General features: G+C 36.7%; 1 protein-coding gene across 1 annotated transcript in view; it reads right to left on the bottom strand.

Moving 5' to 3' along the window:
• LOC118735135 (FERM domain-containing protein 8) overlaps nucleotides 1–27425 on the bottom strand; it is a 305492-nt gene extending 278067 nt beyond the window's left edge. Inside the window, exons 1-4 of the mRNA XM_036464758.1 lie at nucleotides 27085–27425; nucleotides 26566–26727; nucleotides 26320–26508; nucleotides 26137–26266 (exon numbers count right to left, since the gene is read on the bottom strand). Coding sequence (XP_036320651.1) covers nucleotides 26137–26266; nucleotides 26320–26508; nucleotides 26566–26727; nucleotides 27085–27407 — 804 coding nt within the window. The 5' untranslated portion in view covers nucleotides 27408–27425. The remainder of the gene's footprint in view (nucleotides 1–26136; nucleotides 26267–26319; nucleotides 26509–26565; nucleotides 26728–27084) is intronic.
• Between the last annotated feature and the right edge of the window lie 481 nt (nucleotides 27426–27906).

Genomic DNA, 27906 nt, shown 5'->3' on the forward strand with positions numbered 1-27906 from the left:
TATTCATCGAAGTATTGATTTTTATGGAAAAAGCGGCGCAGGCGAAATCGCGTGATTTTTTATTAAAAATTTTCATTATTTATCAAATTATCGATGAACGTTTTCTACATTAGTGTACTTTGAACTACAATAACACCAGTAAATATTATTTCCACCCGAAAAAAATTATACCGTTATGATCAGGAGTAAGACCCCTATCGATCCTAATAATCTAATTTTTAATAAGAGCAATGTATGTACATACGTATTGTACACTTATACTCCCTAATTATACGCACTTATTTGTGGTGTATTTTTTTTAACGTATGGTAGCATACATTTTGTGTTACTGTCAGCCATTGTTATTTATGCTTGTTTATGAAATGTGCAAACATTTGTGAAGATATTTATAAACGCGTTTTACTTAATTAATTAATTAAGAATTGTATATTGAAGTGGAAATCTCAGGCCGGGGTTTTAATGCAACTATTTTGCCGAAGTGTGTACATAAATATAGTGTTTATTGTGAGAAATAGCGCCGAGAGGTTAGTTCAATTTACAAACTTTAACAACAAATAACTTAAAAACTATAAGCCTGCTGCGGCTAAAAGTATACATATTTGCAATCAGGAGAACTCCCTCTACCGTTCCATAGCTACCTTAATGCGGAACTCCGGGGATGCCAAACTAAATTGCAGCCAAAATATTAAACAAATGCTTCTGAATTTTAACATAAGTTTTACCTTTTACTAAATATTAAAAGCAAAGTTACAATAGTTCAATAGGATTTCGAAATCCAGGAGAAAATGATTCCCAATCGAAAGATTCTTGCACGATTACGTAAATGTATATCGATGCAGCCTTTCCAATAATTAACACTTTTCGCCATAAGTACGGTATTGATAATATATGACGTTAGCGTAAGCGGTTCCAGAGATAAGTGAAATGAGAAGCGTGGGAGTGCCATGCCCCCTTTTCCATTACTTGCCCCTTTTCGCCATAAGCACGATATTGATAACATATGTAGCTTTGTCGAATTTCAGGACGTTAGCGTAAGCGGTTCCTGAGATAAGCTATATGAGGGGCGTGGCATTTGCAATATATGCATCAGTGCTAAGTTCCAGTTCCCAGCGTAATATATTAGTTTTTTACGTTTTAGTCTGTATAAGAATTTTAGGAATATCCCGAGCTACATACCGAGTAAATTTTTGGTCGGAATATTTATTTTCAAGGTGCTGGCATATGCTCCATATATGAAGCAAGTCGGTGCCAAAAATATTTTTGCGAGTAAAATTTCCTAAACCCCTTCAGTTTGATACCCATATTGCCATATTCAATTTAGCTTATAAATTAAATTAAATTAAAATTTTCAAACAGGTGGTCATAGGACTCAGATGCATCCATGAGAGCATACGGCGCAGTTATGTATGTAAAATCAGTAGACAAATCGGGAAATATTAAAGTCAGTCTATTCGCTTCCAAATCGAAAGTAGCACCATTAAAAATTCAGACATTACCTCGATTAGAACTATGTGCTGCGATACTGTTTGTAAAATTAATGGAAAAAATATCAAAAGCACATAATCTAAAGGACAAGCATATTTATTATACGGATTCAACAATCGTCCTTAGTTGGCTACAATTAGATCCTGCAAAATTGCAAATATTTGTTTCGAATAGGGTAAACTTTATTCAGGTGCAAACCAAAGGGCTGCAAGGGAGACATATTTCCACAAAATCAAGCCCAGCTGATTTAATAACAAGAGGGGTATATCCAGAAGAAATAATTAATAATAGTCTTTGGTTTAATGGACCAATGCATTTAGCTAACATGGAATCATACAGGAAAAACATTGTCACGACGCCTCTAACATCGCTTCCAGATATAAAGAAAACTGCTATAACAGCTGGTGTTTTGGTAAGGAATGGCATCATTAGAGTTGGAGGACGTCTACAAGAAGGTAATATTCCAGAAGAAGCAAAACATCCTGCAGTACTTCCATATGAAGACACTTTAGTTAAAGTTTTGGTGGAGGGCATCCATCAAAAACATTTACATATAGGACCGCAAGGCCTTCTCGCAATAGCTAGGCAGAAGTTTTGGCCTTTAAAGGGCAGGCAACCTACAAAAAGAATTGTTAACAATTGCTATAGATGCTTCAGAGCAAATCCTCGTCCACTTTTTCAAATCATGGGTAATTTATCAGCAGATAGGGTAAGATGCACCAGTCCCTTCTTTAATAGTGGGGTTGATTTCTTGGGTGCTATACAAATTCACTAAAAAAGACGTGGTTGTACTGCAAAAATATACTCCGGAACAAATTTCATTGGGGCCGCAAATAGTTTACATGAAATTTATGTATTGTTTCAAAAGGAGCAACTCGTGATGTACACAACATTAACTGGCTGAATATACCAGCTCGATCTCCACACGTAAGAGGCTTATGGGAAGCCGCTGTCAAATTCGTTTTTAAAACTTACCACAAGCTTTGCACTTTGCAGTAGGCTCACCGTTGTCAGCTATCAAAAAATGAAACCATACAGAACCTATGTCGCCACATTTGGTTTTATGCGGAGCGTAATGCACCTTTGTTGAAGAATCTGAAATTTAATGTATAAACACTTTTAGTTCTTAAATATCTCCAGTAATTGTAAAAAAAGCTCTTACTCACATTAGCAGAAATGCAATTTCCCCAAAACCACGTGTTTCCAAGGCCAAGGCACGCGATTCCGCACTAAAATAGATCGTGGTGATCCACCTGGGTACCCTTGCGTTCAGCTCAGCTCAGCTCGTCGGATCGGGGTGCGGTTTTGTAGATCACTCAGATGTCGAATGTACCGCACCAATAATCAGAAAAAAGTTATCGAACCCGTACGGCCATAAGCCGACTGTTGATTACCAACGCCATATACTAAGCTCGCGATTCAAGTAATTTCCGTGCGTCCGGGCGTTTTTAAAAAATAGTTTTACGCGATTAACCAAAAGACAACAAGTGGGTTTGGGCTCTCGAATCAGACTGAATTAAATTATTTATTCAATTTAAAATGAAGCTTATATTCTAGTTACAATATTTGCTTACTAATTACTTTTGGCATATGAATTTAATAAAACTGCTTGCCAATCGATTTGCTCCATGTGAACTAAATAAAACTGCTTGCTAATCAATATGTTCCCCAATTTACTAATTCTCGGAAATTTGGTGTCTTTTTGATTTTCAATTTCTCTGTTTGTGTACAACTTTTGCAATATGCCGGAAATGGTTTTATGTTTCAACTTTATTAATTTGCTTCAAGAATTCTTCATACTTATCAATTGCACCGTCAGGTGTTTTTGTGTAGCTGTTAATATATGTAACTTCTCCCCCCTTTAGATTCGAATTCTCCTGAATTCGTGTATTCAATTTGATTGTTATACGTTTATGTTTAATGATAATAACAATAACTATTAATACAATTATAATTATACTTATAATATTGCATATATTCGATATTTTACTATGAATTCTCAATTTAAAAATGCTTTCTATGTTTGATCTATGCTCCTCTATTATTTAATCAAAGGTAATTCTTTTCGTAAAATTACGAATATCTCCATATTTTAAGCTTACAATATTTTCTTTTATATTTTCAATATAATTATAAAAATAGTAGTCGTTAATTTTGATAGAACAATTATTAAATCGTATTAAGTAGTTTCCACTTATAATGGGTTGTTCTTGATAACATGAGTGATTAAGCTGTAAATTTATTGCGTTTTTAACAACAATAGTTTTTATGTTTATTTCTAATATTTCCAGCTCTCTATTTTTTGTGAGATGACAATTATTTCTTAAAATACAGTGATTACTAAGTTTCGTTCCTTTCAATGATTTACTTTCTTCAAATATTAAAGTTTTATTTTCATAAGTAAATATCTCTTCTATTTTGGCTTCTATTTCATCTTTTTCTTTATTGGGTATAGGAACGACGGTTCTTATTTTTACATATTCAAAGCTTTTAGGTATTTTTATGCCGAAAACTAAATATGTCACAATCGGGGGAGCCCCAGGGAGTTTCACTCTCTTCTATACTCCGAGTCGAAGCATGCGATCTATCTCTTCGTATGCGCATTTTTTTTCACCGGCGACATCGGGTAATAGCGTTGCTTCACTGATACCGTTTCATCATGTACCTCTATCACGTGCTCCATTAGATGAGTCTTCCCTAAACCGAGCTCCGCCGACGATGGAAATAACGACTTCACACGTTTCAATCTAGACAACTGCTCCGGGCTCAAAGGTAGCTTGCCCGCATTCTCTACACCAAGTTCCGAAATCGTAGCTGGCAAGAGGCCAAACGCCTCCCAGAAGTCGATACCAAGATACAGATCTTGCTTCAAACTAGGAACTAAGTATAAATTTAGACTGGCTGCCTTCCCTCGCCACGATACCTGCTCCTTCATCCTGCCTATCGCTACAATCCAGTTATGAGCACGCCGTCAATCGAGATTTCCGTATATGGCCTGCGATCGGTTTCGCTCTGAATGATTGTCGAAGCGATGACCCCCTTAATCTTCCTCCGTACTCTTGCCTTCTCTCGAAACTTAAATATTTTTCTTACGTTCCTCTCTTTCTTCGTGACGTTTCTGATTTCAGTCCTTCCTATCCCAAATATTCCCCTTTTCGCTTCATTATATAGCCGTTCTCTTTCCTCCAATGTCATAATAGCTTTTTTTCGCGCCTCTGGCGTGCGACTTCCATTTCGAAGAATGGATATGTGCTTTAAGTTCTCTCCGGGAGTAAGTTCCTCTGACGAGCTATCCCGGAATTCTCGCCATGGTGCTGGTTTTCCTGTCTACACTTCTCACAAATCACAAATTTGGCGGTAGACTGATTGCATTTGAAGCATGTTCCATCATGAAATTGGAAGTCGCACTTCTCAGATTTGAGTTTGCCTTTGTTCGCGAATTTCGAATTCGGATCTCCGGACAGTTTCTTTGGAGCTTCCTTAGGGAAGCTGTTTCGTTCTCGCCTCTCAAGAGCCTCCACGGCATCGCAACTCTCCGCTTTTGAAAAGTTCTCCTCATCTCCGAAACCGATTTCATCTAAGTGTTTTTTCTTAGCAAACTTCGACTCAAGTTCCTCCAAATGCTTTCCGCCCGCCTGCACTCCATTTTGAGTTTCGCCAGTGTGTCTACATGGCAGCCAAATATCAGGATCTTTATTCTGGGCTTCAGATTTCTGCGAATCAAGTTGACCAAGCTGCGCCAATTCTGAAAACCGTCACCAGAACCACTCCTGGGCAGCACCATCCAACAGCAGATGGAAGCTGGCATACAAATCGTCCGACGAGATGTTATGTCGTTTCTGAAGAGTCTCAACTCTAAACAGAAACCTCTCAATCGGAATAGATTTTGAGCTGCCATCAAACTTAAGCCCCCAATCCCTAATCCTTTTGAACTTGGATTTCTCCTTGTCGGAATAATAGCGCTTACTTTGAGTGGAGGGAGTGAAAAACCTGCGGCGCCCGTGCTCCTGTGGTTCGTCAGATGTATGTTATTCTTCTGCGACTATCTCACCAATATCGCTTGCACTGAATGGGCAAACTCTGTTGTTGCTCGATTTCAGCAGTGGCCTTGTGATTGAGCCGGCTGTTTTCAACGTCTGAAATCCGTTCACCTAAACTCTTCATGTCTTTGCGCACGGTGTTAATGGCCTCGCGAATTGCCTCCGTCGTAGTACGACTAACATCCATTTGATACTGGAAGAACATCATCTCGAACTTCTGCAATAAGTGACCGCTAACCTTATCTAATAAGCTTGCTTCCGGCGAAGGAATGTCTCCCGCCGCTATCAACCGCTGACCCGTGCGCAATGTGGATGCAGCTTGTTCACCACCAAGTGGCCATAGACTACCGTCCACTCCTTCATTCACCTGCTCTACCACCGCAACGTCTTCTACTGATTTTGCAGCCGCAATTCCCCTATCAGCGGCTGGAGTAGCATCGCTACGTAAGCCTGTCTTTTTAACTTCCTTTTTGGTCATAGTTAGTATTAGATTATATACATAACTAGCAGACTCGGCGAACTTCGTCCCGCCCAAAATAAATTTTTTGTATTGAAACATTTTGGTCCAAAATTTTCACCAAGAGTTCACGTTCATGATTTTTAGTGACGCATTTGTCTTCTAATATTACGGTTTGGTGGTTGTCAGAAGGCATATTTGCTGTCTTAAATAACTTAGCGAAACTGTACATGCATACAAAGATACGTAATAGTTTCAGTGCGTTTAAAAGGCGTCACGTCCCCTTTTCAAATAGCCGTAATTTTCTCTAAGAGCATGGGATTGATTTCATATATCTCTATACCATTTTCGAGTAATCTACCATGGGAGGTGTCACGTCCCTTTTTCCAATAGCCCCAACTTTACTTCATGACCAGTCGCGTTTTATATATCTTGCACATACCAAGTTCCAGTACTCTTCCATGAACACATCCAGAGATATGCAGTATGAAAAATCCAATGTGTATGGGAAGTGCCACGCCTACTTTTCCGATAACCACAATTTATCTCCATGAGTATGCGATTGCTTTCATATATCTCCATACCAAGTTCGAGACCTATTCCATGAAAATTTTTCGGGACATACAGTATGAAAAATTCGGTTTGTATGGGAGGTGCCACGCCCCCTGGACCTAGAGGTATGAAATATGCTTGACATCCGATTCTAACACCTACTATATATAACACAAAAATGTCATAAAGATCGGTCGAGCCGTGTAGGAAGAGTTCGATTTTTATATATTAGATAAGCACGATGCGAGAACATAGAAAAATGTCGATGAAAAAAAAATATTTTTCCTCGGGTTCACAACTATCCTATCTTTTAAGTTGCAACCAACAATACTCATTCATTCATTCATTGAAATCGGTTAAGCGGTTTCGGAGATTAGCGTAACCGAACACAGTGACACGGGATTTTTAATATTAAGATAACCTACTAAAATCACCTACCATAGATACGTTTGCGTACCAAATTTCAATTTCAGTTGACTTATGGTTTTGAAATTATACCTGATAAAATTTTCCACGCCTATGGGAAGTGGCACGCCCCCTTTTACAAACCCATTTATATATAAGCACCTACCATTGATATATCTGCATACCAAATTTCAAGTTCGTGGGACTTATAGTTCCGAAGTTATAGCTGATAAAAAATTCCATGCGTAATGGATGTGTCACGCCCTCTTTTCCAAACTCATTTATATATACCCTAATATAAGTACCTGCCATTAAAATGGCTGTGTACGAAATTTCAAGTTCCAGCGAGTTCCGGAGTTATAGCTGATAAAATATTCCAGGTCCATGGGACGTGCCGCTCCCCCTTTTACAAACTCACTTATATATAGCCTACTATAAGCACCTGCTACAGATACGTCTGCGTACCAAATTTCAATTTCACGTGACATATCGATGCATCTAGATGCTCTAGGAATATTTCTGCATCAAAACGAGAATTTTGAAAAAAATGTCGCTTACGTTATTTTGGCGGTTAGGGCTCGATATGATTCCGAATTTTCCACGCCTATTGGATGTGCCACGCCTCCTTTTGCAAACTCATTTATATATACCCTTCTATAAGCGCCTAGCATATATATGTATGACTGAGTAACAAATTTCAAGTTCATATGACTTATAGTTTCGGATTTATAGGTGATAAAATATTCCACACCTATTGGATGTGCCACGCCCATTTCTACAAACTCATTTATCTATACCGTACTATAAGCACCTACCATATATATGACTGTATACCAAATTTCAAGATCATGTGACTTATGGTTCCGAAGTTATGATTAATAACAAATTTCACGCATATTGGATGTGCCACGCTCGCTTTTACAAAAACATTTATATATACTCTACTGTAAGCACCTACCATATATATGACTGTATACCAAAATTCAAGTTCATGTGACTTATAGTTCCGAAATTATAGCTGATAAAATATTCCTATGGGATGTGGCCGCCCACTTTTCCAAACTAATCACAGCGCACGGCAGTGCGCACGAGTGAAAAATCCGATGTGTATGGGAAGTGCCACGCCTCCTTTTCCGATAACCACAATTTATCTCCATGAGTATGCGATTGCTTTCATATATCTCCATGAACATTTTCCGGGACATGCAGTATGAAAAATTCGGTTTGTATGGGAGGTGCCGCGCCCCCTGGACCTAGAGGTATGAAATATGCTAGACATGCGATTCTCATACCTACCATATATAACACAAAAATTTCATAAGGATCGGTCGAGCCGTTTGGAAAGAGTTCGATTTTTATATATTAGATAAGCACGATGCGAGAACATAGAAAAAAATTCGATTGAAATAAAAATATTTTTCCTTGGGTTCACATGCATCCTATCTCTTAAGTTAGAACTAACAATACACACCCACAAAATTTCATTGAAATCGGTTAAGCGGTTTCGGAGATTAGCGTAAACGAACACAGTGACGCGGGATTTTTATATATTAAGATAACCTACTAAAATCACCTACCATAGATACGTTTGCGTACCAAATTTCAATTTCAGTTGACTTATGGTTTTGAAATTATACCTGATAAAATTTTCCACGCCTATGGGAAGCGGCACGCCCCCTTTTACAAACCCATTTATATATAAGCACCTACCATTGATATATCTGCATACCAAATTTCAAGTTGGTGGAACTTATAGTTCCGAAGTTATAGCTGATAAAAAATTCCATGCCTATTGGGTGTGTCACGCCATCTTTTCCAAACTCATTTATATATACCCTAATATAAGTACCTACCATTAAAATGGCGGCGTACGAAATTTCAAATTCAAGCGAGTTCCGGAGTTATAGCTTATAAAATATTACAGGTCCATGGGACGTGCCGCTCCCCGTTTTACAAACTCACTTATATATAGCCTACTATAAACACCTGCTACAGATACGTCTGCGTACCAAATTTCAATTTCACTAGACAAATGATTCCGAGTTTTCCACGCCTATGGGATGTGCCACGCCTCCTTTTGCAAACTCATTTATATATACCTTACTATAAGCGCCTAACATATGTATGTATGACTGAGTAACAAATTTCAAGTTAATATGACTTATAGTTTCGGATTTATAGCTGATAAAATAGTCCACGCCTATGGGATGTGCCACGCCCCTTTCACAAACCCCTTTATATATACCTTACTGTAAGCACCTACCATGTTATATCTGCATACCAAATTTCAAGTTCATGTGACTTATAATTCCGGAGTTATAGCTAATAAAATAATCCTATGGGATGTGCCACGCCCACTTTTTCAAACTCATTTATATATACCCTACTATAAGCGCCTACCATATGTATATATGACTGGATAACAAATTTCAAGTTCATATGACTTATAGTTTCGGATTTATAGCTGATAAAATATTCCAAGCCTATGGGATGTGCAACGCCTCCTTTTGCAAACTCATTTATATATACCTTACTGTAAGCACCTACCATATATATGACTGCATACCAAATTTCAAGTTCATCTGACATATTGTTCCGGAGTTATAGCTGATAAAATATTCCTATGGGATGTGCCACGCCCACTTTTACAAACTCATTTATATATACCCTACTATAAGCACCTACCATATGTGTGACTGAATAACAAATTTCAAGTTCATATGACTCATAGTTTCGGATTTATAGCTGATAAAATATTCCACGCCTATTGGACGTGCCACGCCTACTTCCACAAACTCATTTATTTATACCATACTATAAGCACCTACCATATATATGACTGTATACCAAATTTAAAGTTCATGTAACTTAATCTTCCGAAGTTATGATTGGTAACAAATTTCACGCCTATATGATGAGCGACGCCCACTTTTACAAACTCATTTATATATACTCTACTGTAAGAACCTACCATATATATGACTGCATACCAAATTTCAAGTTCATGTCACTTATAGTTCCGAAGTTATGGCTGATTAAAAGTTTCACGCCTATGGCAGGTGCTACGCCCCCTTGTCGAATCCCAATTTTTTTACCCTATTATAGGCCCAGGTGTCATGGCAATACTCTGTCAAAATTTTGTTCGATTCTGTCCGTCCGTTTAGGCTGCAACCTGCTACATACATACATACATACTTCCACAAATATATAGTAGATATGTATATCCTTCTCTTAACGAAAAATAATTTTTGGGGATGTCTCGGCCACAGGGCCACCTATCGTGTAAGTTTCAAATCCAAATATTTCTTTTCAATTGGCTAAATTGTTTTCTAAATAGGAGCCAACTCAGCAAGTAAATGTAATTTTTAGGAATATTCTGACCCCAGCGCCACCTAGCGGACAAATTTTTTGTAGAAATATTTCTTTTCAAGCTACTGATGTATGTTCCAAATATGAACCAAATCGGTCTAGCCGTCTAGTAGTTTAGTGACATTCAATATACTGAAAACTGTATAAAATTGTGAAATCGTGACGTCGCAGCATTCTTAATTTTTTGGCAACAACAACAAAAAATTTTGAATTTTTTTAATCGAAAGACCTTCCACACATAAGGTCCAAAAAAGTACTTTTTACAGAATTGAAATCGGTTTAGCCGTTTGGCCAGGCATCGCGGTCATACGAAAAATATTTCATTTTTATATATATAGATAGATAAATCAAAAAAAAATAAAAATTGAGCAATATACGCACGTATTACGTAGGTACCAATTTGAGTAAAATTACGTGTGATATAACGTGGAGTTCCTTAAGTGTGTACATTTTTGTGTGTGATGAACTATCCTTTGGTTGGAATGACCGTGTGATGTGATCCGTCCGTTTAAGTCGTATGCGTAACGTCCCAAGTATCCACTCTGTTTACTGCGCTCTTAATCAAGTGGAATTGAACCTCTTCCACTTGTAGTGGCAGTGCAATAATGTCTGGTTTGTGAAGTTAACTGAGGCAACCTCATACACCTCCAACGAGTCCATATGAGGCATAGCAATCACCTCAGAACTTAACACATTTGCCTAGGAAGTTACCTCATAAAATTCAAAATACAAATGAAAAAATTAGTAGCCACCTCCTACTTCATCAATGTTTCATCCTAACCACATATTACCCGGCTTAATGTCGCCAAGTAAGCTAGCCAAGATATGCCCAACCCCCTTAAAATATCCGTCAACCCAAGATAAGACGCGTTTGATGAAAAAGATACATACTTATGTATTGAGCAATAAAAAAAAAATTGTGGAAGCCACCTTTAGTAGCCCCACGTTGGGCGCCATTTCTATTGTTGCCAAAGCCAAGACACGCGATACCGCATTAAAATAGAGCGTGGTGATCCACCTGGGTACGCTTACGTTCAGCTCAGCTCAGCTCGTCGGATCGGGGTGGGTTTTTGTAGATCACTCAGATGTCGAATGTACCGCCCCAACAAACAGAAAAAAGTTATCGTACCCGTACGGCCGTAAGCCGACTGTTGATTACCACCGCCATATACTAAGCTCGCGCCTGCACCATTTTTCTTTCTTTAGCACTTCATTATTATTTAAACAAATCACATACTTGATATATTTATCTTAACCTACGCCTTAACTAAATGTATCGAAACTTTTGTCTCTGCTTCTATACCAATATTACTTATCAATTTCGTACTTTTATATACAATTTCTTTATAATTTACTTTCCAAAATAATGTCTACTATTACGTAGGTAGACCACGTCTCTTGTATGAGGAGAGGAGGCGGTTCCAAATCCCTAATAAGGGGTGCTTTTCAAAATTGACCTAGGCCCTGCTTCCTAAGGCGCCTATGGAACCAAGCTTGAGGTACTGTGCTGAACTTCGCACAAGGTTATTCCTATCGTTAACCAACTCTCCACGATACAATCAACGCTTTATGCCAGCTTTCTGGCGACCAAGTCTCGCCTTATAAAAGAACAAAATTATATGTTTACATATGTAAATATGTAAACTAATACCTAACCAAATATGAGTACAATGTTCAATATTTTTTTTTTTTCTTATACAGCTACTGCTATTTCTGCTCGATTTCGCGAACACTAATAAGGGAATTATTATATATCTTCTTATTTATAGCCCGCTTTCTTTTTTTTTTGTTTGCCGATAAACGCTCAATGCGTCGTTAGGTGACAGGTAGTTATACTAATTTATAGAATTATAATACGCACCAGATGGAAGGAGTACAAAAGTTCGGGTCCACCGAACTGGCTTTGTGATCAGGAAGCGGCTCGGCCGTGGGGCCATCAATGACTCCGCTGCAAATGACTTACGCTAACATAAGGTCCCATACAGAAACCAAGAAAGTTTTCTTGTCGCCGACTCCTACGGAACCTAGGGCTTTACGTGTGCCTTCTCCGGTAAAATACCACCCGCTGGACTAGGCAAAGATAACCGCAATACAGGACCCACTGCCAACGGGAATCAACAAGAACTCTACTAGTCACCTGAAATTACAAAATTTGCATTTATTGGACCTTTTTAGAAAGATAACAGCTCAATTACGCGCACAATTCTTATTTGACTTGCAGGCTTACCTGGATAATTTGGGATCAAAGTTTGTTCAACGTCTAACCTCGCTGGCGGAAAATAATAAAGAGAACGGAAAGAAGGAAGTTGGCTTCAATTAACTTACCCACTGTTTGGGAAACGTTCTGAGTGTAGTTTGGCACCACCCCCAGGGTTGCATGTTCGCATTGGCCACGCAAATTTATCACAATATTGCCAAGCAACTGGCTCATCTACCATCGATCGTAACACACGCCAACATAATAAAATTAAGAACAACTCAGTCACAGTTCTTGCGAAAAATTATGAGGAATACTAATACAAAGCGAACAACAAGAAAATGAGATTGTGCGATAAAAGATGAAATGTTCGATAACTTTCGATAGGCATGCATAAAGAGGCCTTGCTACAGCGTACAAAAAGTTCAGTGGCGAAGTAGCAAGCTAAATATGTAAATAAATCAGTAAAAATATGAAAATAAATTAATAAAAATTTGAAAATTAATCAGTAAAACTATGAAAATAAATCAGTAAAAATCTCGGGATACTGAAGCTGTAATCCCCGGATTCTGGGACATAGAAAAATGTCCCGGATCCCGGGATTGAATGCCCTAATACGTACCTACTACATGTGTAGTGCAACTCACATGTTTTAGATATGCTATGGTTAGGCTAAGAATTATGTATGTGTAGGGTAAGAGTTTTTGTTATAAATAATGGCTCTGGGACACGAGCGCGGTTGCCGTTATGGTCCAAATGGACCAAATTTTGTTCATTTCTTTTCGTTTGGTCCATTGGCCCAATTCTTTTTAAAATGGTCCATTCCACAAGCCTTTGGTTAGGTTATTATCACCCTTTCACTTCATGCAATAGTTTCGCGTTTTAAATTTTTTCTATTTAATTGATGAATATTCCGCCCTATGTTGAATATCCATCATCGTCAGGAAAAGTGACGATACGGCCATCGTCAGCCATGTTACTGATGCGCTGACCATCGTAGACGATGACGATATTCAGCATAGGGCCGATTGGCAGCACCTGCTAAATGTGTGAACTCGCCTTGCAACTGATCTTCAAATATGGCGTGGCTAATCATCTGTCAAAGCACGCTTCAAAAATATCGCGGTTTTTTGCTAATTTGAATTACTCGGTGACCAATATTAAAGTGGCTAGCAAAATATGGAAAGGTAGCAAAACTTAAATCCAGCATTTAGCACATGCAAATAACATTCGATTTCAATCGAAAAGAAATGAAACATCTTCAAATTATTATACCACATAAAGTTCTTTCTGATACTGATGTATCAGTTTTGCCGCTACTCGACCAATTTCCTGCATTGGTAAATGATGCAGACATAATTAAATTTCAATTTCGGAAATTAAGGCTGAGTGAAGGTAACTTCAAAAACTGTACCAATATAAAACGTTTTTGGGATCAAGTAAGTTTGAGCGGCCTTTGGAGAATTGTATGATTTAGTTCATAATATTTTTAGTCTGCCTCACAGTTCCGCAGCAGCTGAGCACAAATTTTTTGATTTAGCATAATTTAAAACTTTAAATAATATAATGTTAATAATATACAACAAGCGTTCCCATGCGCAGACTGCGCAAACAGAAATACACAGCAAACTCCCTCTTTGTAGACACAGATAAAAGCAGACTGTTCTAATAGTTCGCGGAAATAGTAAACAGAATTATTCTTATAAACCCCTTATTTTTATTATACATATATTACAAAGCATGAATGAGATTTATAGTACATCAGAACTTATACTTATTAGGTACATAAAAACATATTACAAACTGACTGATATATGAGTGTCATGAGTTGAGGGAAACATCTTGTTACTTACAATATATCTTTGATACAATATTTGAGGTGAAAAAATATTCAGAATTAACTTTTTGACTAAATATTTTTTTAACAGAGAGACAACTGTCAGTTTATCGAACCTTTAATTATTGAATTATGTGTGCGCTCACCACTGTCGCATACGGTGTATGCGATGCTGCAGTCACAATAGTGCTTCAGTACAAAATACATTAAGTGTGTCTTAACAATGGTAAATTAAAAACCAAAATAAAATTACAAATTTCTTGACTTCAGAGGTGTTATGACCATTAATATTACCTAATAACCACTCAGGGGACCTCTGACTTTTCAAATGACAACTCATTAGTGGAATTGCTTACATGGAAAAGTAGAAAAAGGGAGACTAACAAAAACGCCTTAGAGAAATAATATATACGATCTGTGCGCCTACCACTGTCGCATACGGTGTATGCGATGCTGCAGTCACAATGGTAGTTCAGTACAAAATACTTTAGTGTGGCTTAACAATGGTAAATTAAAAACAAAAATAAAATTACAAATTTCTTGACTTCAGAGGTGCTATGACCATTAATATTACCTAATACCAACTCAGGGGACCTCTGACTTTTCAAATGACACCTCGTTAGTGGAATTGCTTACATAGAAAAGTAGAAAAAGGGAGACTAACAAAAAACACCTTAGAGAAATAATATATAAGATTGTAATGCACTTTGGATGCAATATAAAAAAAAATCGTTATATAAACTGAACTGGCATATTTTCTTTATAAAGAGGAATAAACTCCACTCAATTTCCCGATGTAAAAAAAATTGGTCCATTTTTTTGTCCGAAAAATAAATTGGAAACGGCAACCGTGGACACCAGAGCGTCAGCGGTGTTGCTGTTGTGCGACTAAAGGGCAATTCTACCCTTTTCAAGCGCTAATACCCTTCGACCCGACTTTTTGAAAATTTTGATTTTTTGACCCTTTTCTAAAATTATGTGTGACTTTTGCCCCCTTTCAGATATTTTTTAGGAAATGTTAACAGAACCATGCTATTAGAAAATATTTTCTCCTGTAAGTACGAAAAAATGCATTACTTAAATCTTCTAAAGGAAATGCAATTCTTCTCCTTGCAACAACTAGATCTATGTGTATGTTTGCAACCCTGTTTTGTGTAAAGCATGTCCCGCTATTTTCTTTTTACCTTCCTTTTATTAGCTCGGGATGTAACTATGTATTATTGATGCGCCTAAAAGATGCAGCGAGTTGTATTCGCAAGTTACATACGTGATGACAGTACGAATGGCAATTATAATAGGGTTTTAGTTTTTTAAAATATAATTTTGTTTATTAAATTCAACATATGTATTCTTCTACTAGTAAAGAAAAGCAAAAATAATATGGTGACCATTTTTTTCGTCAATAACCCCTTTTTTGCGACTTTCTGAAATTTCTCAACGGCAACACTGAGCGTCAGTTATCTACCAAGCATCCGCGTTAAACAAACAGTCCTTGGCCAGGTACAAATCTACGTGTATGCGTATTTCTTCGCGTTTTTTTTCGCCGTCAAAACACTAGCACGCCCTTATTCGTGTGTAGTGAAGATATGTTCTAACCCTGGCATTCAGTAAGCGGTCTCTAGTCACTAACAGTGATTTTTGGTGGTGAACTTGGATTTTGAGACTATTTGGTATTCACTACGCTGTCTCACGTCTCTAGTCTCAAAAAAAAAATCAGTAATCTGTCGGCCGCTGTGGTGTAGTGGTAAGCAGTGCGCGCTTTCACACACCAGCACCTGGGTTGAAGCCCTGGTTAAAGCAACATCGCAAAAAATTTAGAAAAAGGTTTTTCTTAACAGCGGTCGTCCCTCGGCAGGCAATGGCAAACCTCCGAGTGTATTTCTGCCATGAAAAACAGCTTCTCATAAAAATACAATCGCCGTTCGGAGTCGGCGTAAAACTGTAGGTCCCTCCGCTTTGTGTGACAATATCAAGGCGCACGCCACAAGTTGGAGGAGAAGCTCGGCCAAACACTAACATATGTGTGAGCGCCAATCTATTATTATTATTAATTTGTCAGCTGGCTAAGAGCAGGTCTCAAAAATAAAAATATGGAGAAAAAGTGAATTGCTTTCCATTTTATTGAAAAAAAACGCGAATATGAGCGAGGAAATTTGTTCAATAAAAATTTCGTTAGGAAATAAACTAAAATGCTTTAATATACAAATCCAAGGAAAACAAATTTTTTTTTTACATTAAAATCTAAAGATTATTAAAAAATAAAACTAATAAAAAAAGTAATAAATACTAAATAAAAAAATAAAAAATCCTCTACGCCCGAGGACCCTCTCGACCGACAGCCTAATGCTTTGACCACTCGGCCATTGCGACTCTTCGAGCGGCGCGGGCAAAAGGCATACATAAACATTATCAGTTGATTGTCTGTGTTTGCTTTCACTACACATTTTTGGTGAACTTTTTGTGACTCTCTCCTTCTGAATACCCAAAACGTCTCAAGTCACAAAAATAGTCACTAATTGCTAATCTCAAATTTAGTGACTTGAGATGAGACAGAATTACTGAATCCCAGGGTAAATATAAGCTGAGTTAGACCATAGATGCAGGCTTTCAAATAGTTCGATCCCCGGCCACCTACTGGAAAACTTGTTTGTGGAGTTATTTCTTTTTATGTAAGTAATATACATTCCTAATAAGAACGAAATTGGACAAATGTGGGTTAATCATACGCCACATAGCGGATTAATTCTTCTAAGCGTGTGTTGCAAATTTATGCCCGATAGCTTCAATGGAATTGGGTGAAATATCGGTTGCGAAATTTCTGGGCATACATATGTACAAGTGTGGTTAAATAAAAGCTTGTAAAAAGAGGTTAGAAAAAAGTTATGAAACGCTGTAACTGCAAATTAAAAATATTTGTAAAAGTTGAATGAATGACTTGACGTACATTGTATAATTTTATTTTTATTAAAAGGTCTACGCCTAGTACAACGAAACTTATATTTAGTATGGTCTATGTTAAACTTTTTTGTTTTGTTGCATATCAAGGCCTCCTCGAAGTTATAAAATTATGAATCACACAAGATGTGTTGAGTTAAAAATGTTAGTACTTCACTAGACGAGATATCTTGGAATGGGTTGAAAGTACAGCCTCTTTCAAGATTGAAATTTGCTCATGGTTTAAAGCAAGGAATTTTATCTATAGTAAGGTTGGGACCCTTAACCCCATTACTCTGTGTGTCTATTGGTGATTTCGGTTCTTCGAAAATTGTTGTCCTTCACATATGCAAAATGTGTTTGATGTTACACTCAAGCCTATAAAAAGGCATGTTTTTACCTTCGTGTCCTTGTCTAGCTCACGCATTTCATAATATTGTCGTTTTAAACAACCATCTGAATTTCAAGGCAACCATCTTCCCTGACAAAGCTTCACAGGGCAGAGAATTTGCGTTTTTTACCTTACAAGAGTGTGACATTTTAAAAAATCAACACAGTATTTTCTCACCCTTTACCTTTAATTTAGAATCAAACACGAAAAGAGAAAGGGGCAATCAAAAGGCAAAATTTTTTGGTAGAAACGAAACCACCTTATATGTAATTCATGTGTTTCAAATATTCTTCCGGAGAATTTTAAAATTTTCAGCAATCAAAATAAATTCGTCGTTTTTACGGTATTTCTCGTGTTTTGTAAATTTGTGTGCTTTCGAAGGAACACTTTTTTGGCTGGTTTTCACTAACTCATACATATTTTGACGTCAAAAATTTATAGACATATTTTGTCACAACTTTGTCTCCTTTATCCATACCCTTACCGACGACATTATGTGCTAAACACGGCCAGACAACCGATTTGGCAGCACATGTACACAACTAGAGGCTTAAGTTCTGAACACATTGAAAACGATGAGCTACGGGCTACAGCTTCCAATTTGTTATCTTCATTATCTAAACGCCTTGTTTATGACGACATGTTTTTTTTAACGCGGCAGCGACATCATGGATTAAAATGAGTTTGACATAAAAGACCAGGAAGAACCTTATCTGTCGCTGGAAAAATATGTAGAAATAAATCTAATCTGGCCACAACCACAGTCGTCGCATAGCCCGGTCGTCGCCAAAATAACTGTCTACATAAGAGTACGTGTTAAAATAATTTGACAGCTGTGGTCCGTAGCTCGTCGTTTTCATTGTGTTCGGGCTATTATACTGTTTGATATCAATCGATATACCACTTTTTAATCCCATTTGACAATGTGTCTTCACTTATTTGGCAACAAATGCGATTGAATTTGACATAGTAAAAACAAGCCTTTATAACAGAGCTGGGCAATTTTTGCTCGCGAGCAACGCCAGCGTCGCAGTTCGTATACGTACACAGAAGCAGCGTTGCCACTTGAGAATATTTTAAGGTACCAAAAAGCCTACCAAATCAGTTTGCCAACTACCAAAAAATTGTTTATCAACAAAACGAGATTTTATTAAATTTACAGGTTTTGCAGATTAACAGTAGGTATAAATTAAAATACCAAATAATATGGTTTACTGTGCTACAGTTGGTTATCCATTCATGCAATACTAGAAGTTGACACAAAATAAGTTCGGGGGTTTAAATAAATTAATTAACGTTACGTATAAAAAACAGTTATAAGCATTGTATATAGTTTTGATATTAATTCAATTCATACCAAACATTTTGATGTATAAAACAACAAATTCAGACATTTTATGCGTTTAAATAAAAGTTAGGTTGTTCACACTTGCTTGGTTATCAGGTTATCTGGTTATGTGGTTATATTTTTTATTCAGTTTACAACAATAAAACACACTACAGAATAATAATATTCAACCAGATAACCTGATAACCAAGCAAGTGTGAACAACCTAAGTATCAAAAATATTGTACACAAAACGTTTGTAAAAAAACGTACCGAGTATATATATCTTTGAGATCAATTCAATTCATTTCAAACGTTTTTTTTTTCTTCGACAATACAATTTCAAGCATTTTATTCGTTTAAAAACAAAAAGTTTTTATATCCTATATTATATCAAAAACAAAAAGTTTTTATATCCCCTAATTGTATACAAGGCGTTTGTAAAAAAATCATACATCTTTGAGATCTCTTTTTGCTGACCACACGTAATGTGCATCAGCCTTTCGTACTAGTTCTTTACAGTGCATAATACTATTTATTGTACTGATGTTTAGTTTATTTCTGAGTTTGGTTTTTGGGCGCAGGCGAGTTTTCATCACTACGATAATTTTCAGTATTTGTTAATTGAGACATATGTACAAGTACATGCCTACCTAGTCGCAATTTTTTACCTGAACAAGTCGTCGCTATTATTGTCCACACTTACTTCGGACGGTTTAGAGGCTTTATAGATATGCCTGCAAATAAACAACGATTAAAAAGTAACTAATTTAAAGCAAAACAACTTACTTGTCCATCACTAATCTTTTCGCTTGTTTGTTCAATTCAAATGCGCGCAAATGCCAAGTTTTTTCTTTTACTCTTTCTCTTGTCATTAGCCGTCATCGATTCGCCACTTCTCGCTCGCTATGTTTGAGTTCCGGCCGCTTAAAGAAGAATTTTGCATGTGAAAGCAACAACGAAGTTAGCTAGCACGGATAGACGATAGCGAGTTTGGTTATACCTCATTGAGTTCGTTCGTTTCGCCACTCGCTAACTATTGGCGAATCGACGGCTATTATTTCCTTTGCTTGCTATGAATACAGGGTTACCATTCGTAGATATTTTTAGAGTTACTATAAATAGTAGATAGCACTGGCAGTATGCAATCTTAAGCAAACAAATTTTATTGCTCAATTTGGTTGCAATTTCACTTTTGCCTACCAAAAGCTTCATCCTACCAACCAAACTACCAAAGGATAATGAGCCTACCAATTTTGGTCCAATTGGACCAAAACGGCAACGCTGCACAGAAGCAAAGCAGCGAATATCGATTCAGTCTGCTTGCAGATTTCACCAAGGTAACATTATGCTCGGCTGTGGATTGTTTTTCTTTATAATTTTAGCACGCGCTTGCCACAGTTTGAGTAGAAAACTTACAAAAAATCCCCAAAGCAAAAAGTGGTGTGTTTTTCTTAGATTGGTGTTTGCATGCATTTGCAACGATTCAAACACAAAATAGTGCGACCCTATATAAGAACTAGAGTTTATTGTTCAAAGAACTTTCAACAAGCCGCAATATCTTTATGTGGTTATGCCTACGTATTTTTAATACAAGCAAACTGTATTTTGCATGCCGTGACAATTAAAAAAAAATAAATAAAAAGAGCTGCTTGCTGACCAACGTTCAATAAGTTTGTGGTAAGTTCCATGATTTTTATAAAAAAGTGCCCAAATAGCATGCCATATTTTAGAATAATTTGTTTCTATCTATAGAAATCGATATAGAAATTTAAATGCTGGTTTATACGCAGAAATACTTAATGAATAATATTTATAAGTTATATTCTATTTTTAGCAATAAATTCCTATTTATATGAAAATAATAAAATCTAAACAACGAAATCATCTGGCCGGCCAGCTTTTCAGATTAGATTCCAAGAAAATTGTGTGCAGGTCATCGGCGTAGCCACAATGAAATCGACCCTATTAAGCTGGCATTTCAGGGTACTATTTTATATATATAAGGAAAATTTTAAAGTTAGCTCGAGCACCCCCTGCCCCTACCTGGCTACGCCCATGGTGCAGGTATTTAACAAATGAGTTAAACCTATTTAAATTTTTCACAAGTATTACATTTTTCGTATGGAAAATTTTCTAAAAACTAATAGTATTAGTTACTAAAAACTTCCACAATTCATTATTTCACTATACGTATAAGCAAAATAGGGCAAAAGACACATGCACGAAAAATACCTGGTTTAGTAGATTTATAAAAACTTAGCAACCATAACTGAGCGCGACGCACTATTCCCACGACAAAATGAGACTGTGTTGGTGTGCCCAGCATTCCCAGTAGAAATCTGAAGCATACAACATCGCTGTTGGTGGCATGAGCTTGCTGCTGTGTATACATGCCAGTATAAATGAACCTTCGTTTCCATTCAACACGCGTGGTTTCTCAGAGCGTATGCGTACTTTAATCATACACTTGTACTACTGGATTAATGGAACAGAATTAAAGCATTCTCACAAGATCCCCATATATAAATGCTACTTTTCTGATACATTTTAATATACGGGGACATACAAAAAAATAGCACTTACATATGCAAATGCATGTCGTGTAAAAGCCCGTTTGGGCTGAAAATAGCATCGCACAACACGTCCGTTCACTAAAATTTTTGTACAAGACTGAAAATATTACAAAAATTCCACTTCAAATTTATCAAGAAATGTGCTTAAAACAACGACAACGTACATTCGCTTGCAATTCGCTAGAATTTGAATTTATTCGTGGAAATTCATGACTACGCATGAATTGTTCACACTAATTCACTCATATAGCAAGCATCCCTCAAGAGTGCATACAAGCAATTTCTACTGGGTTGCTTTACATACACACCGCCACCTCTTCTCCATCCCTCTATTCATTCGAGCGTGTGCCTGGGGTGCCGCTAGTGGCCAGAGTATACTAGTGTTGCGGGCAAATTCTTTAGACTTTCCATACACAACGCAAGCGGTTTGATCAACTTCAACATGGCGGCCAGAAAATAAAAAAATTTTGATTTTTATTAAAATTACCTTCAGCGGCTCGTCAAACCCCATACACATTACAAAAAGCTTGTAGCAAAGGGATATTTCGCTCTTAAGCGTAGTTCCCCATTACGTTTTGTCAACGTAAAATTGAATCAGAAAATTTTCAGAAAAATAGCCGAAAACGTACCCTTTTCACAACCGCTTTCGGTACTTTTGTAGACCTAATCCGCGCTTCCTCCACCTTTCTTCCCGTTTTGGGATTAATTTTCGGATGTTTTGCTGCCTGGGCTGTTCTCGTAACAAGCGCAGCAGCTTCGCGCACGTGTATATATTACTTATTCTTTGGAACTTAACAATCACTCTGTCAAAGAGCGAATCAACAAGATTTTAGATGCAGTCTTCTCGTGTTAGTGAGGTACCCATTCACAATGCAAATCGAAGAAGAACGAACTACTTCAGACTTACACCACTAGCGACGAAATTTGTAAAGCTATCGACAAATTTATACAGAACAAGTAATAAAGTCTAAGTTCGAGCGGAGCCGAACATTAAATACCCGGCGCAAGTATTAAATATATGTTTTTCACCTTTCCGAAAGCTAACGCTACATGGTGAGCCGGGGTGTATCAATTTTGAGTAAATTAGCGTCCTTAAATTTCGAAATATTTAAGTTTCAAGCATTTCTGAAATTAACCGTTATATGAAAAGCGGTCGTAATTTTAGTCCGATTTCAATAATTTTCAACGTTTTGCTTTTATGTGGCAAGCACAATAAAAATACCGAGTTTGGTACAAATTGTTATAACGGTTACCAATATACCTATACGTGATCATAAGTGGGCGGTGCCACGCCCGTTTTCCAAAATTTTATCATTAACGTATTTCTTAGTAAAGAATTATTGCAAGCATTAATTTTTTAATAATTAATTAATAATTAGCTTTAATATTTACTGATTTATCGAAGATTTCATATTTCTCTAAATTACCGATTTTCAAAATACTCGGCGATTTCGTATGTTATACCAAGGCCAATAACTGTGCCGAATTTGGAAGAAATTGGTACAGCGGTTACCAAGATATACACATGTGACAATAAGTGGGCGTAGCTACGCCCATTTTCCAAAAATTTATAATATTCTTATTTATCTATGCAAGAATTTATTTAATCGACCTTTAGTTACAGATGTTTTTTCTGGTTTCTTTTCGTGCCTGAGGTCAAGTTTTTATTTTTGTTTTACAAGTGTCCGATATTTCGGCTCTCAACGAAAGCCATCTTCAGGGACTATTAAAAGAAAAAAGAAAAACTTAAAAGCAAAACTAACATAAAGTCAGTCGAAGTCCAGCCACTTGACAGCATAGGATGAAATCATCTACGCAAAAATAATATATATTTTCTTTGGTCTTTTATGCTTTATTTTAGTTTTGCTTTTAAGTTTTTCTTTTTTCTTCTAATAGTCCCTGAAGATGGCTTTCGTTGAGAGCCGAAATATCGGACACTTGTAAAACAAAAATAAAAACTTGACCTCAGGCTCGAAAAGAAACCAGAAAAAACATTCTTATTTATCGTCTAAAACTTATTGTAAATATCAATGTTGAGTGAATAATCTTCAGTAGTTACTAAAATATCGAAGTTTTCGTATTTCTGAAAATTACCTTTATATGGGAGGTAGGCGTGGTTATTGTCCGATTTTACCCATTTTTCAATACCACACGAGTTACCGTGTGCACAGACGGACGGACAGATGGACAGACAGTCGCCGCTTAATCGATTTCTCTTTTCATTCTGATCATTTATGTATACATTTGTCTATATCTATCTCGATTCGTTTTGCCTGTTACAAACAACCGTTATGTGAACAAAGTTATAATACCCTTGTGCGCTCGGGTATAAAACAAGTTTGAAATGGAGCAAGTGTGCGGATATTTGCGGTGGTTGGAAAAACGAAAGCAGTGATGTCTAGGATGAAGCAAGAGTCAGAAAACGCTACGAGAAGTCACTGTATGATCTCGGTATTCCCTGGCGACTTGAAAAATGCCGCCACTAGATATAAAACCCGTATTGGATGACGCTGCGAAGATAACAGAGGCCTGCGAAATTAAAATAAACTTCTGGTTTTTTCTAGCACGTCGTGATTTTTTTCTTGGTGACATGTATATTTTAGAATTTCTAGGAATTTGCATGAAAACCCCATAAATAAACAAAGTTATCAGAAAGCCGTATGTAACTTCTAAGTTAATGCTAAGAAAATTGATAACAGCCGGTTTCACTAGCAATTTCCATATAACATTCAAAAAATTCAAATCATTTACCACTTAAATTGCTTGGAAGGTTTAGAAAAAACCATTGTCGAATATTTTCCCAACATTGACTTTGAGGATGTCTACAGCCGGATAACAAACCCGTGTTCCATGTGACCCGAAAAGTAAACCTACTGGGATGACAAATTAAGCTTTTGAAAACCTTCTGGATATCAGTTACGACAGCACTTTGAATATTAAATTCTACGAAGGGAACCAAGAGAGTTCTGGATGCAAGTGTATGAAGAAAATACTACTGATGGCAAGATTTCATTACAAAATACTAGTGACTTTTAGGCCCTTATTATGGGTTCCATTCGATTTTCGATCTTCGCTGGTTATCGAAGATCGAACATCGATATTGAAATTATGAGCTCTGCAACCGTGTCGAAATTTTCGTTGAGTATCGAATTATCTGTCGAACAGAATTTTGATTTCGACGGTGTAGCGAAGTGTTAGAAAATTGTGAAAAATGTATGATTTTGTATTTAGTTTTCACTGGCGGCTAGACACTAATTTTAAACAATTTTTATTAATTTCATGCAGTTCTAACGTCGTCAATATTAAACACAAGCTCGAAAAACTGGCTTTACTTGTGAAAGAAAATCCCAACACTCAGTTGGCACGATCTCTGAGAACAAAATTTTAAGCTGTTGATATTTTAAATAGATTTAGCTCACAAACGCCTCTTTAGATAGTCGGAAGTTTTTAATAAATCTGTAGACAATTTTCTTAAATATTTTATATTTTTTATGTCAAAATATATTCGAAAGACTACATTTAAACACTCTTAAACATTTTCTACTCCTGGTCTGTTTACCAAGCTCTCACCTTCTGACGAATCGTTGAACCAGAACTCCGTTGTACTAATTTTTTCCACGTTTTTATAAACTCGATTTCCTTTTTTTTCATTTTAATTTGCACAAATTTACATATTTATGTATAAGCACACTATTTAGTTTGCTCGGTTTGTAAACAAAACTTCTCAGCGGTGGAAAATATACTATTGTAAACAACCTAACCGAGCGAAATTCACAATAACGCTATTCTTCATCGAATGAGCGTCATAATACTATATGAAAATTCGTTCGATCAGCACTTTCGACCACAGTCGAATGCAACTCATAATAGGGGTCTTACTTTTCATTTCTATGTGAGACTGCATTTTCAACAAATGCTTACATAAACAAGTAATTTTTAAGCAAAAAAAAATGCACAAAACAAAACCGATTACAATTCCCATCTAAGAATTTAAGATTATCCAAAAGAAATTAAAATTATGTATTCATGATCCAATGATCGGATTTAAACCAAATTAGACAACCTGTCAGGTAACACCTTTCCTTAAAAAAAAAATTATAGTAATCGGTTACCGTGGTCCAAAGTTATGCGGTAACATACATAGAAAAAATATATATTTCGACGAATTGATAACCTTCTTCTTTTTGTGAAGTCGGTTAAAAACAAATACTCCAGCAAGCTTTCAGCGTCAAACGATTTCAGGGTAAAATTGTCAAAGCTCCCAATAGACTTAAAGAAAATAATGAAATCATTAAAAACCGTTTCAGTCCTCACATTAAAGCTAAAGGAGTATAAAGTTGCGTTGTGTTTTCTTGTTTTCTTGTGCTCTAGCCAAACGAAACGTGTCCTGTTTTATTCAGCTTCTGACCTGACTACCCTGACTCCACAACGCCCATAGCCTATTGCACACCTTTAATTTCGCCTCTAATCCACTACTTATATTGTGGTGTTCGGAGCAATATATGTATGTAGCAGCATTTTCTTTGCTATGATGCAGGCTAAAATTTTGCTATTTTCTTTACTTACCCATTCTACAGGATCGATAATAAAAAGCCCACGCTCATTGACTGCTGTAAGTACTTCAACATCCTTATGGCTTACCAAACTCATAAGACCGCGAACAGGCTGCTCTACTTGGCCATAAAAGAATGCCGCTCTACAGAACACATTTATATGTACATTATATTATAATGATTTTAAAATATTTACCCATAAAACGGAAGTGCCCAACAAAATTCTAAATATTTGCGTATGAGTTTTTTCGTCGTCGCTGTCTGAGGAACGCGTTTGAATTGTTCAAGCAATTTAACTTCAGCTGAGTTTTTTCGACTAACGGGCAGCCATGACCAATTCGTACTTTTTGCAACATGATGTGGTAGGAATCTTAATTGGTTTTCCCTAAAATTACCTTTATTATTAAACAATTTAAATAACTGTAATTTGAAATAACTCTACCTTAAAAAACTAACAGTGTGCGTATGTGGGTTATACGGACCTAACTCGATTCGTGCTTGTATGCCACCAAGCATTAAAGCATGAACTGGCTCCATAACGTATCGGCCAGATAACACGTTATATTTGGCTTCTTCATACAATAACTCTAAAATGCGGTGATCCCTGGGAAGAATTTATATACTCTTGAATGCTATACTATATATCTGTGTTCGTATGTAATAGTAGCTTATGTCGAAAAGCTGGCTTTAGTATAATGCAGCATTCGCAGTATACGATTGCGAATGACTCAATGGCACCAAGCCGTTGAAGAACTTTTGGCAAATTAACGCGCAAGAAATAGATCCGATACTAGCAAGTCAATATTCTTATTAAGTCTCGTCAAAAAATTCTTTGTCATTTAAAGATTAAAGGGAATGCCGCATTATACTAAAGCCAGCTTCCCGACATAAGCTACTATTCCATACGAACACAGATATGTACATATGCATGTAATTAGATTTTAAAAACATAAATACATACTTGATTTTTTCCTCATCACGTTTTGAAAAAAAAACGTTTCGTTTAAGCATAATCATAGGTTCGTCAAACTTTTTTTCGATTGGATTACCATGGCTAAATTTATCCAGTAGAGACTGCCATGTTATTCTTACCAGATAAGGCCGATGATGAGATTTTAACTGAATATCCAAAAGTCCGCTAGTTAGCCATAATCCAAATATACTTTGGGCTAGTAATTTGTTCGCAATTCCCAACTCTTCACATCCCAAGGCAGCGGCAAGCATTACTTGTGCGGGGCAATGAGCAGTCCCTTCAATCTCCATATGGACAGCAATTCTAGTCATTAAATAAACGCACGTTGGTATCACCTGAAATAATAAAACTTGCAGGGTAATTCGCTCTTTTGTGTACTCGTTTATAGTGTGCAAATGTAACTGAATGAGCGTTTAATTTGTTGTTGATAATGGTACAATAAAAACAATTGAAACAACAATCACATGCCCATCCAGTTACACTTACAAAAGAAACACCGAATGTACAAGAGAATGAATGTCTATAGCATTTTTACCCCTTAATATTTATGTAAATTTTAACTACCCTGCGGAAAATTTGACTAGCTCAGAACTAGACCTTTTGCCGACAGTACTAGTTCTAGCTCAATACCCAAGCAATGCTTCCAGTTTTGCACGGCGCTGTCATTGGTGGTGGCAATTGTCGGCCAGTGCATTACTTTTCAACTAGTTTTTAACCGGTTTCGTTTTGGATAGTTTTTTTTTTTATAAGAAACCGTTTTTAATTTAGGTTCATTAAATTTGAAAACTCACAACTGCCTCCACCGTGATT

Source organism: Rhagoletis pomonella, unplaced genomic scaffold (assembly GCF_013731165.1).
Source record: "Rhagoletis pomonella isolate Grant_MI unplaced genomic scaffold, Rhpom_1.0 Rhpom_scaffold_00001, whole genome shotgun sequence".
Classification (NCBI taxonomy): Eukaryota; Metazoa; Arthropoda; class Insecta; order Diptera; family Tephritidae; genus Rhagoletis; species Rhagoletis pomonella.